The sequence below is a fragment of the Phascolarctos cinereus genome, unplaced genomic scaffold (assembly GCF_003287225.1).
Source record: "Phascolarctos cinereus isolate Bilbo 61053 unplaced genomic scaffold, phaCin_HiC Scaffold_5;HRSCAF=322, whole genome shotgun sequence".
Classification (NCBI taxonomy): Eukaryota; Metazoa; Chordata; class Mammalia; order Diprotodontia; family Phascolarctidae; genus Phascolarctos; species Phascolarctos cinereus.
In genome coordinates this window covers 436,981,694-436,994,675 of record NW_027555958.1, presented here as the reverse complement: position 1 = coordinate 436,994,675, position 12,982 = coordinate 436,981,694, and the positions used below count along the sequence as shown (strand labels likewise).

At 35.5% G+C, this 12,982-nt stretch overlaps 1 protein-coding gene across 1 annotated transcript in view; it reads left to right on the top strand.

Annotated features, from left to right (window-relative positions):
* The window catches only part of COL24A1 (collagen type XXIV alpha 1 chain), a 353,333-nt gene that overhangs the window by 219,252 nt on the left and 121,099 nt on the right, over positions 1 to 12,982 (top strand). The window contains 6 exon segments of the mRNA XM_078155798.1: positions 1,100 to 1,153; positions 2,895 to 2,948; positions 4,916 to 4,969; positions 6,086 to 6,139; positions 6,500 to 6,544; positions 6,649 to 6,693. Of these exon segments, the coding sequence (XP_078011924.1) occupies positions 1,100 to 1,153; positions 2,895 to 2,948; positions 4,916 to 4,969; positions 6,086 to 6,139; positions 6,500 to 6,544; positions 6,649 to 6,693 (306 nt within the window).

Genomic DNA, 12,982 nt, shown 5'->3' with positions numbered 1-12,982 from the left:
ATGTAGTGAGTAACGAAAATCACTACAAATGGAAACATTTCAAAAAACAATTTAATTTAACTGTTATATTTCATCTTTGTGATTTACTTATATATGTTGATAATGCAAATTCCTGCTTAAAGTTTATAAAAACTCAAATATATTAATAGGAATTAATATTTGCTAGTCAAGTACATAGAACTGTTAGTCTGTTTTATTTATGGTCAGTTTTAATTACAATTGCCTCCAATTCCAAGAATGTATTCTGTAACATAACTAACTAGTAAACAAGCTAAAGGAACAGACTTCTGTATAAGGGTTACTTACATAGATTAATTAGTAAACATTTTCAATGTACAATAAAATTCAACCTTCATGTTTTTCCACATACCATCAAGCCTCCACTTGTAAAAGCCTTTTTCAAATGGTATATGGATATTTTTGTCCTGTTTGCATGTGCATTACCTATAAGATCACTTCATCTCTGGAATTCACACCGCAACAGACCCCTTTGTCCACAGGGCCTCTCCCTTGCATCGATTGGAGATGGAGGTATCCTACCAAAAGTCCAATTTAGGGTGCCCAAGCCAGCCATACTTTTATTTCCCACCAGGCTGTACTTTTCTTGACTTTTTCATCAAGCTAATGTTCCTTCCCCAACCTACCCTCCCCTCAGTTGCTTTTCATCTTCCTTTTATGTGCTAATGGGTCTTCTTTCCCCATCTGATTATAAGCCACTTGAGGCTGGGTGCCTATTTTTTGCCTTTCTTTGTATCCTCAGTGCTAAACACAATGTCTGGCAAATTGTAGGCACCTTATAAATGTTTGACTGACTGCATTTGCCTCAAGTTAATGAGAGTTTTCTTATCCAGTCCCTGAAAAAGAAATTTGAAGATGTTTTTACTATTCTAAAAGTTTACTTATTTTTTAAGACAAAACTTCTTTATATAGGTGTCCCAAAATTCTTAGGTAGTTTTAAGCTATCTTAAAAATTATTGTTAGAAAAAATAGCCCACAAATTTTAAAAAGTGGGGAATTGAACAGTATTAGAGATAAAGGAACATTGCTATGGATAAGTCAAACCCCTAAAGATTCTTCTTTTCTTTTTCTTTTTTAAAAGGGAGAGCGTGGAAGTCCAGGCCCAGTGGGCCCACCTGGAGAAAAGGGAATTATGGTAAGCAGTCAGTGGCTTGAAAAGCATATCCTTCCAAAGAGCTGATAAAATAAAGGTGCTCCAGAAGCGGATGATCTTGTTTGGAATTCAAGAAAGTCCAAAGCATCATTTTATGTAACACATTTCTATTAGCAATTTTTCCCCTTTAGGGGATCTAGGGAATTCACAGGCTTGCATATAAAATTATAGAAAATATACACATCAGATAGCATAGTCAAATGTAACCAAAGGATTCTAAAAGTTTTAGGCAATAATGAAAGCACCAAAGAGTAGTTAAAATATGAGAAAATATCAGTTAGCATTCTACTAGTGTTTGTAATTTTACATTCCATCGTGGTCACTGTGTAAGCTTCAGAGGAGGAAAAAACCTATTTTATGAAGTTACCATGATGTAGGGTGGGAAACTTTCATGTAATTCTCACACAATCACAAGGAACCTCAAAAGTTGCATAGTTCAACCCATATCTGAATGAAAAGAATTTCCTCTCCAGAATCCCCTCCAAGTGGTCATCCAGGCTCAGCCCAAAAATGCATGATAAGGAACCTACACCCACCCAAAATGGTCCATTCCATTTTTGGAGAGATATCATTGTTAGAAGCATTTCCCCCCTTATGTTGAACTGAAATCCTCCCTGCAGTAACTTCTTCCCATTGTTTCTAGTGGTATATGAAGAACTCAGGGCCTATAATTAATCTTCATCCTTCTCACCCATACTAGATAGCAATAATTGATAGCCTTTGTATCTAGGTTGCATATTTTGAGGTTATAATGTGGTTTCACAGTAAGATAAAAAAAAATTGAACGCTCTTGTTTTCAATTTCTGAATTTTTCTTCCTTTCGGATCTCCTAAGAGATTTTGATCTCCTGAAAGCATCTCATGATGCTTCTAATGATGCATGTTTCAATTTCTCACAGTCATTCCTTAAGGGCTTCCCTTTTGTTTTGACTGCTTCATGGTCCTAAACGTGTTTGGCCACTCTCAGCTAGAATAAAGTTTAGCAGATTTAAAAGATAAGCAATGGGAACTGACCATGTCTTGATGGATTCACTGAATCTGTGTTACTATCATAAAATACAGTAATGATTTCAATACCTTGTCACATTCTTCGTGGGCACATTCATGTTCACATCTTTTAATATTGTTTAGACAAGGCACCTTCTTTGAGTTTTCAGAATATTGTGTCACTGAAGTGCTTTTCTGTCCATGACTATAAACTGTAGTATGAGATGAGGCATGTATTGCGGGATATATCCTAATAAAAAGAGGTTTCCAGGATTGTGATGCTGGTAAATGTTTAACAGTCACCTATGAGGGGCAAAGGGAGATGGGATGAAATGTATCCATGACATACTTATAAATTTGATTTCCATTATTAATTTTTCTTCATCATTTTCTTAAGTCTAGTCAATCAATAAAATAATATATTGAGTCTTAATTTGTAGCATTTGCCAATTTCCAAGATATAAATGTTTACACTAAAAATACTTAATAATCACCTGTCAGGAGCCAGATCTAGCACACTCCTGCCTGTTCCTCTGTAAACATGTCAGTTTTATTTCTATTGACTATACCCAGGGCATCCTCTATGGCCTTCTAGACCTTGTAAAGACAAAGAAACTTTGCTAAATTCTCATTTGACTGAGAGAGATAGTTTTGTGACCTACTGTAACATGTCTTCAGTGTAAAGCAACTGAATCTGAACTTTCTGTAATACTTTTTATATTTTACTTCAATTACAGGGATATCCAGGACTGCCTGGAAACCCAGGGCCCATAGGTCCTCTTGGATTACCTGTAAGTATGAAAGAGATTTTCTGCTTTTAAACCCATCTTTTTACTGAGAAATCACTGTGGTCTAGAGGAGCCATCATTAGCTTTGGATTCAAATGACTTTGGTTAGAATATTGGCTCTGCTGCTTCCTAACAGTGTGACCTTTAACACAGGACTTTACATCTCTGCACCCCACTCAGTTTCTTCATCTGTAAAATAGAGATAGCTCTATCTTGTCTACCTACCTCACAACCTTACTGTGTGGCTCAAATGAGAATGTATTGAAGCATTTTTAGAACCTTTAAGAACCCCCTAAGTGTCATTATTATTTTCATTTGCTTTTCAAATCTCATCCTTAAATTAGCATAAGGTACATTTATCACATTTAGTGCAATATGAAAAAAAAAAAACCATGGCTTTAGGGATTTCCTCACCCAACACATTTCTGATGGTGCAAATGGCAGATGAGTCTACAACCTGAGGCTAAAAGCCAAAATCTTTAAAAATCCCACATAATTGCTGAGTATAAGCAAATAGGCCCATTGAGAATATGATGCCCAAAGCAAGGCACATTCAGACATCCATTTCCAAAGCCTAAATACATTCTCAAAACATAGAAAGATTTCATGGAAAGTAGGGTAGATCTTTGTTTACAATAAATTTTGATTCACAAATATTTAAAAGAAATTAAATATTTGCTTCAAAAATAAACTTTTAAAATTTAATTTTGTTCCAAAAGTTTAAAAGTTTTATCATTTGTAGCTTGTACAAGTTTTGCAGGTAAAGAACAAAATATTTCCTAGCTTATCTGCTTACAAACACTGTGTCAGGTGTTGTGCATTTCGATGTGAAGTCATGGATTTACAACTGGAAAGACCTAAGAGTTCATTGAGCCAAATGAATCTGAGCCTTCAGATTCCCAGAGCAGTGATGATAACACCACTACCAATTCATCATATCTGTTGGGAGTTCTATATACTTAAAGATAGTCCTTTCTTTTAGTAAGTTCGCAGCTGTTTTGTGTCCATATTCACATGCACACATCGACACAAATGGTCCTGAATTTAAGCTGCTCTGAGATTACATTCAACCTAAGTTTTGTTTCAGCAAACTGACCCTTAATGCTATCCCAGTGGCTAAATTTGGTTCTACAGTTGTGTCTTTGAAGAGTGTGACTAGGGCTAGTAATGAATTTTAATTGTCTTAATAATAAATCCATTCATTCAATAAGCATGTATTAAGTAACTTCTATGTGCAAAGAACTATGCTTGGCATTGAGACTACGAAGACAAATCTGATCAATACAAACTTAGCTTTCTCTAAAAGTGGCCATTTTTACTTTCAAATAGATTTTTTCCAGTGTTTTCAGTAATTTCAGAGGACATGCACATACATGTATACATATACACACATACAGATATTATATAACATATATCATATACATATATGTGTATGTGTGTACCATATACATTATATATCATATATACATGTACATGTGTGTGTGTGTGTGTGTGTGTGTGTGTATGTATCCCCAGCCCTTAGCATAGTAGCTGGTACATTGTAAGAGCTTAATAAATGCTTGGGTCATTCCTTTCCTTAAAAGATCTTCAATTTTAATTTTCAAGACTATGGGAAAAATATTTTTATCAGCCCATATTAGATATATTCTGTTCCTGGCCCATAGCCCCTGATTATTTTAAGTTGTGCTTAAAAAATCCACAACCCCTTCTCATTACATTTTTTTCAATCATCTCTTTACTTCCATTGTGGTGTGCTATAAAAAAAAAAGTTATTGAAATGGGGTTGGAAAAGCTGGGTTCTAGCACTTGTTCTGCTCCTAACTAGTGGCATGACCTTCCACCAAATTACTTTACCTCTTAGGGCCCCCATGTCCTCTTCTGTAAAATCTGAGTGTTGAACTGCATCATTTCCAAGTTCACTTTTAAGTTGAAAATTCTGAGTTCTCATATTCTTATGTGCTCCTATTCAGGGTCATGTAGGAACAAGAGGGCTACCTGGGCTACAGGGCCCAAAGGGACAAAGGGTAAGTAACATTGGAATATAAAAAGTGTCTTAATTAGAGAAACAGTTTTGGTAGAAGTGTTAAGTATGAAGAAAATATTAGTGTATGCTCTTGGTTAATGTATTTGTCAAGTTTCATTACATAATATGGCCTCTAGCCACATTCACTGAAATGTATATTTCAGAAGCCTCATAATGCAACAGCAATTTTCAATCTCCCTTTCTCAAGATCTCACTGTACCAAACAGAGTTTCTTAACCTCATCAGCCACCTCAAACTCCACCATTTTCAGTAACTATGAATGTGAGAATACATTAAGTAAAAGGACTCCCCATTCAGAGAAACTAGATGTATCAGAGAATTAGTAATTCCATGATGTGATAAGAGAAAACCATGAAAATATAAAGGCAACAGAGAAATGAGGTCAAAATAAATAGAATGAGTAGTGAACCTGGAAGCAATCAAAGCTACGCAAGTTTTATTAAATCAATAATTCACCCCATGCTGGATAAAGTGAGAAGGAAAATTTTCCTTGCTTTAAGAAATTGATAAGTTACTCATTCTTTAGACAACAGAATACTAAACACCAACCTTATTTATGCTATGAAAATTTTAAAAGGATTTTCTGAGGCAGCTAGGTGACACAGTAGGTAAATCTGTGGATCTGAAGTCAGAAAGACCTGAGTCCAAATCTGGCCCCAAATATTTGTTTTGTGACATGGGGTAAGTCACTTAACCTGTCTTAGCCTCAGCCTCTTTATTTGTAAAATGAAGATAACCTACTTCCCAGGGTGGTGGGGATAAAGTGAAATAATATTTGTAAAGTAATTTGCAAACCTTAAACTGCCATATCAATGCCAACTATCATGATTACTTGGATAACCATAGTCTGAGCTATAGTTCGTTGGATGAGGGAATAAAAAAAAAAAAAGAGTTTTGGGCTCTTTTTTTTTAGCTTACAGAGTCCTCAGTTTCTACAACTGTTTTTAAAAATAATAGTAGTAGATCACAAAATTTCATAATTATAATTAGGAATATTTTGTCCTCATTTGTATTTTTTTTTATTTTAGGGTCCTAGAGGTATATAATTGTTATTAGGAATATTTTGCTCTCATTTGTATTTTTTTTTTCATTTTAGGGGCCTAGAGGTCTAGATGGCCTCCCAGGAGAGCAAGGAATACAAGGTATTAAGGTAATGGCTGTTTTCCTCATTGCATATTCACTTAATTTCTGTACAGTTCTGCCTACCCACCCCACAAAGGCAGATAACATCTGGTTAACAGAACTCAGTTCTGAATTCTCTCTTACTTAACAGAAGAAAAAATATTAATAAATTTTCCTCCCAATGCACACACATCAAAAACAAAAACAAACAAAAAAGCCAACTGTTTCCTTTTCACTATGGAGCTACATACTTTGTTTATTGTGTCATTTGTGTGTGTGTGTGTGTGTGTGTGTGTGTGTGCGTACATATGGACATGCACACACAGGTATGTCTGTAAGCACTAGCCTACATTTATGCTGAACTTATTTGATCTCAATTCTCTGTTAGGGAGAAAAAGGTGATCAGGGGAAAAAAGGTCTTTATGGACTTATCGTAAGTCATCAACATATTTCTGATTAAGCATGAATATTCACATTTGAACTGGCTTTCTTGGTTATTTATTACCTAACCTAGATTTTTCTTTTTCTCTTGTCTAGGGTAATGCTGGAAATCCAGGAGAGAGAGGTGCTCAAGGTAAACCAGTAAGTAATGAAAAATCAGTACTAAGTCGTATCATAATAAGAAAAGTATGGCAGCAAACATAGAGGGGAGATTTAGAATCAAGAAGACCTGGGATCTGATACTTTTTCTGACAGTTAGTAGCTTTGTGACCATGGGCAAGTCCCTTGACTTCTCTGAGTCTCTCTTCCCTCACCTATAAAATGAGGATAATACAATAATATCTTCAGTTCTCTCCTCAAAGAATTGTTGTGAGGACCAAATGAGATGTGTACAAAGAGCTTTGAAAATTTTGGAGTGAGATGTAAACATCAGCTATCTTTATCTTCAGATGCATAACAGGCCTATCTCTATATAAATATCTATGCATATATGTATATACTTATGTGCATGTATATATGTATATAACATGCATCTATATTTTGCATGTAATATTATATATAATACAAATACATATAAAAATAAATCTTTGCATGTACATTTTATCTATATTTATATAATATACATGTATGTAAATATAAACATATTTATACATATCCATATCATATGCATATAGTATATGTTATATAGTACCTGTCACATATATGTTATAATAATATATGTTACATGTTGGTATGTTATAGTATGAGTATATTATTATAAATGATTATATTTTATTATAATTATAGAACTGATTATATATTATACTTCATAATATATTAGATTATTTTATGTGTCAATATGTTGTATACATGCATAAAACATATATATCTGTAAATATATATACCTACAGGTATGTATTGTAGCTTCATATATGCGTATGTATTAAGCATTAAAATAAAAATTTCTGAGCCTTCCTCCTCCTTTCCTTAATTTAGTGCTTATACTGGACAAGTTACCTTCTTTGGGTGATGGTGTCCTTATCTATAAAGTAGAAGCAGTCATTATTATGTTTCATAATTAGACTGAACCTTTTACAATAGTGATAACAGGTAACATTTTTATAGCATTTTCAGGATTGTGAAGGTCTTTTCAAATATTATCTCATTAGATCCTCACAACAACCCTGGGAGGATAGGTGTTATTATTATCCCTATTTTGCAGATGAGGAAACAGAGGCAAAGAGAGGTCAACTGACTTGCTCAGGGTCACACAGCTGGTCAGTATAAGGCCAGTTTTTAACTCAGGTTTTCCTGAATCCAGCCCCAGTACTTTTTTCATGGTGTATTCTAGCTGCCTTTAAAATTTTAAAGGTATATTTTTAACTAACCCTAACTCTAACTCTTTTCAATAAACTCAGTGCATTTTAATCATTATAAAATGTTTTATTTAAATTTTTTACATTACTTGATGATGAATTTATCAAGTCATAGATGTTATATTTTGCCTTCCAAATAAAGTCCAGCCTCCTTAGCCTGGTAGTTAAGACCCTCCATTATCTGTCACCACCTTGACTTTGCAATATTTTCTCAATTTATTTCCTTCCACATACTATAAACTTATTATACATGGGTAGAATGGACTGCTTACTTTTCATTCCCTCATCCATGCCTCATTTCTTTCCACTTCCCTTTGCCTGGCCTCTCTGCATATCAACATCCCTCATAGCCTTTAATGCACAGCTCAAATACCACCTTCAGAAAATTTTTCCTGATTTTTCCCATTAAAAAATTCCACCCCCAGACTTCACATAGCACTTTACATGAACCTCTTTCCTGTGCTTATTAAATATTGTTTTGTATTATAGCCATAAATGGATTGTATCCCCCTATTAAATTGCAGTCTCTATGAGAGCAAAGATCATGCTTTATCTAAGCATTAGGTAGATAATTAGTATTATCTATATAATATCTCTCATCATTAGACTATGACCTCTCTGAGAACAGAGACAGTCTTTTACCTTTCTTTGTATGCATAGTGATTAGTACAGAGCCTTAGTAAATGCAAGCTGATGGATTAATTATATCTCTCCCAGCCCCTACCTAGCACAGTGTTTTGCTATGAAGTAGGTGTTAAATAATTTTTTTAAAATTCACTTGAAGTACAGTGATAGAATTCCCAAAGGAAAATAGGCCACTCTTTTAAAGTTAAGAAGAATATTTTTTCCAAATTAGCGTTAGTGTATATATACACATACACAAACATACAGATATATACACACACATCTATACATATATATACATATATACATACAGAGAGATATACATACATACACACAGAAATAGAGATAGATATAGAGATAGAGATAGATAGATATAGATAGATATAGATATAGATATAGATATAGATATAGATATAGATATAGATATAGATATAGATATAGATATAGATATAGATATAGATATAGATATAGATATAGATATAGATATAGATATAGATATAGATATAGATATAGATAGATATAGATATAGATATAGATATAGATATAGATATAGATATAGATATAGATATAGATATAGATATAGATATAGATATAGATGTAGATGTAGATATAGATATATATGAACTCTGTGTCTACATGACTGACTTGGAAATGAGAGGAAGAGGGCTTAAAGAAACTAAATGGGATAAGAAGGTGGCAGGATGACAGGTACAGGAAAGAAGGAAGAAGAAAAGAAGTCACCCTGCAATGTGAACATAGAGTTTAAAAATATTGGGGGGAGAGCCAGCAAAATTCTATTGTTATAAGATTTTGAAAGCACAAGGCCAGCTTCAATCCTTCATGAACAGACATCTTAAGGTAAATGAGGGTGTACTACAAAAAAAAAAGTTGGTTTCCATACGTCAATGGATCTTTACAGAGGAGACTAGTTAAAAGCCCAAGATAAATATAGTAAAAATTAGTTTACCTCTGATCTTTTCAACTGAACTCTCCATTAACCAGCACGTTCACATTTTACCAATTTTAATAAATGGCTATTAAACACCCACAATGTCCAAAACACTGTTTCATGACAATAGTGACAATTGACCAGTCAACCAAACACTTTTTATTATCCTGCTGGTTACCAGGCACTATACTAAGTATTTTGGATACATTTATAAATATGGCTATATTTGGCTTTCATATTATACTCTATATAAATAAGACTAGCCTTCAGGGACCTCCCAACTGAGCCTGTGGGGACTGGCATACTTATCCCTTCCAGAAATATGGTGTGACCAGCTTCTGTTCTAGAAAGACTGCCCTTGGTGAGAGAGAGCTCCCTTTTCTCACACTCACCGTTCATCAAGCCCCTCCTACCCAGGCAACCCAGAGGAAGATTTTAACGAGAGTAAATTTGATTATGGTTCACAATTTTAAGGACAAAAAGAAAACACTGGAACATGATAATATTTAAAATAATCTTAGCGTTGAAGCTATTTCACTGTTTTCTCCTTCTCTGAAAGTTGATCAAATGACTTCACATATGTAAAACACTTTACAAACCTTAGAGCACTATATAAATGCCAGCTATTACTACTACTACTACTACTACTACTACTACTACTACTACTACTACTATTACTACTACTACTACTACCACCACTACCACCACCACCACTACCACCACTACTACTGCTACCACTACCACTATTACTACCACTACTACTACTACCACTACTACTACTATTACCACCACCACCACCACCACCACTACTACTACTACTACTACTACTACTACTACTACTACTACTACTACTACTACTACTACTACTACTACTAGTTAGAATGTCTGCCCAGTTACCAGAATATTTCATTCACTGTCCATTCTGGACAACAAAGTTTACTGCACATTTAGGACATTTCTCCATTCCTCCTTCCACCAATGGGGTAACTGAGGATGGGCTAGCACATAGATGCTTGAACTAGCCTATCTTCATGAAGCCTTTGGAAAGAAATGTGTTACCCCAGGAAGGAGTGTAACCCAAGACTAGGACAAAGTAGGAGAAAAATATGACAGAAATAGCAAACATATTCATTTATGTCAGCAGATAAGCTTACCAGTTCCAGGATACTTCTCCCAGGGATAGGATGTTAAAATTACCCAAAGGCTAAAATAATGAGATTTGGGGTGCTCTTTTCCCTATAACCAAGTGATAACTCATTCTTGTTCTTCTTGGACCTGGGGTCAGGAAGACCTGAGTTCAAATCCAGATTTAGTTACTTACTAGCCATGTCACCCTGGGTAAGTCACTTAATGTCTTCTGTAAAAGTTACCTCACAGTTACCTCATTTGTAAAAAAGGGATATTAATAGCATCTACCACCCAAGGTTGTGGTGAGGATAAAATGAGATTATATTTGCATAGCACTTTGTAAATCTTAAAGTATTATATAAATTCTACCATGGGGGCAGCTAGGTAGCACAGTGGATAGAAGTCAGGAGGACCTGAGTTCATATCTGGCCTCAGACCAAACACTTGACATTTACTAGCTGTGTGACCCTGGGCAAGTCACTTAACCCCAATTGCCTAAAAAAAAAAAAGTTAAATTCTACCAGTTGTTGTTGTTGTTGTTGTTACTGACTGGACTTGGGAGAAAGGGTGGGGCTGTCAAGGAGAGGGTAGAAGAATCAACCAAATCAAATTTTAAAGAGCATCTTTACATCTCTTGAATGTGTAGTACTCTAGACTTAGTGTATTGACCATTTGTAAACAATCACAAAACCCAGAAAATTTCATTTGGCTCAATATTTGCATTTGTGTGTTACAAATTACCTGTTCTCCTATCCATACTTCATGGGTTGCTATGCCAAAGAATTCACCACCAACTGGTGGGACAGTTGGTTGTACAATGTGGGTCATGGAGTCCTACAGTCTACCAAGGATGAAAACAATATGATTTAGAAGGCAATGGAGAGAGATTTGGTGGGTAGGTGTAGGCTGTAATAGCTAACCAAAAAGGATCCTCCAGGAAAACCTAGAGTACAGGATGATGTCAGCAAAGAAATATATAATCAAAAAAGATAGAGAAAAGGATTGTGAATGAACAGCTATGTGTTCTGCTGCTATCTTCCAAATGTTGGGAGAAAGAGAGGAACTTTGCCAATACATTGAGTGAACCCCTTGTAGCAAACGTATAGAAGAATATAGAAAAGAGCATTGCAGAGTGGGCAGCCATAGATCGTCAGGAATCGCCACCGTATGAGGGATTGGCATTATATCGATGGGAGCGCAGATACAGTGGAATATTTTGAGTCTTTCCCTTCATTTGTATGAAGGCCAGTCTAGTCTCTCCATTCTTAGAGAATTCAAACCATTTCCTACAGCAAACATGGGTTTTTTCCCACAAACGTAGACGCCATAGAAATGAATGAGAGAAGACATTGATTTTCTTAAAAGTTACGTAATATCACAATATCTTGGTGCTAGAGGAAACCCTGGAAATCATCCACCCTAATTCTTGTATCGCAGAGTTCAAAAAATGGACCCAAAGCAGTGAAGAGGCTTGCCCTAAGATCACACCCCAAGGGGCAGAGCTAGAACTTTGGGGATTTGGGGCTCCTGTCTGTTACTTTGCTTCTTTTAGGTTCTTTTAAGTTCACCTTGAGTGTTTTCTTCTGGTCTCTTGACATGTAGGTTGGACTGTTCGGAAAGTTCTTATTTGATACAAGAACAAATGGTTTCCTGTATGTTGAACCTTTCTTTAAAAATTACACCATTCTCCCCAAGGAGAAACAGGAAGTCCTGGGCACATCAACCCTGATGGAGAAAGCACAACCTGCATGTGATAAATGAGTCTCATGAAAGGATTAGTTTACTTTTCCATAAAAGAAAAATAAAAAGTAAAAGACTCAAAGGCATTTTAAATAACCAATGACATTTTGTATAGTCTTAAATCTGAGGAGTAAAAGGCTAAGAAGAGAGGAAAGGAAGTAGAAAAGTTTTGGTATAAACAGCCCTTAACAGAAGTTTCCCCCCCAGGAGGGGCTACAGATGTAAGCTGGTTTAGCAGCTGTTAATGTGGTCATACTCCAGCAGCTTTGTCTCTGGAAGTCTCTGCTGTCCCCTGCTGGTGGCTTCCCACAGGAGAATCACAACCACCTCAGGCAAAGGGAAAAACCCAGCAGACTAGAGACATGGGTCACTGTCAGAGAAAGAGGAAATTATGCCTCTGTGTGTGTGGGTGTGGGTGTGCGTGTGGGTGTGCGTGTGTGCGCGTGAATTCAGGCATGCATGTTTTAAGCTGAAGTCATCTGCAAAAGACCACTTCACAGACCTTGACATTCTTAATCTGATTCCTGCCATAACCAATTTATTTTTTCCTGTAGCTTCTGAACATTTGGCACACTGAACCCAAAGCTGATCTCTTCTTGTCACCATAGGTCTCTTGCCTTCCAACCTTGATGAA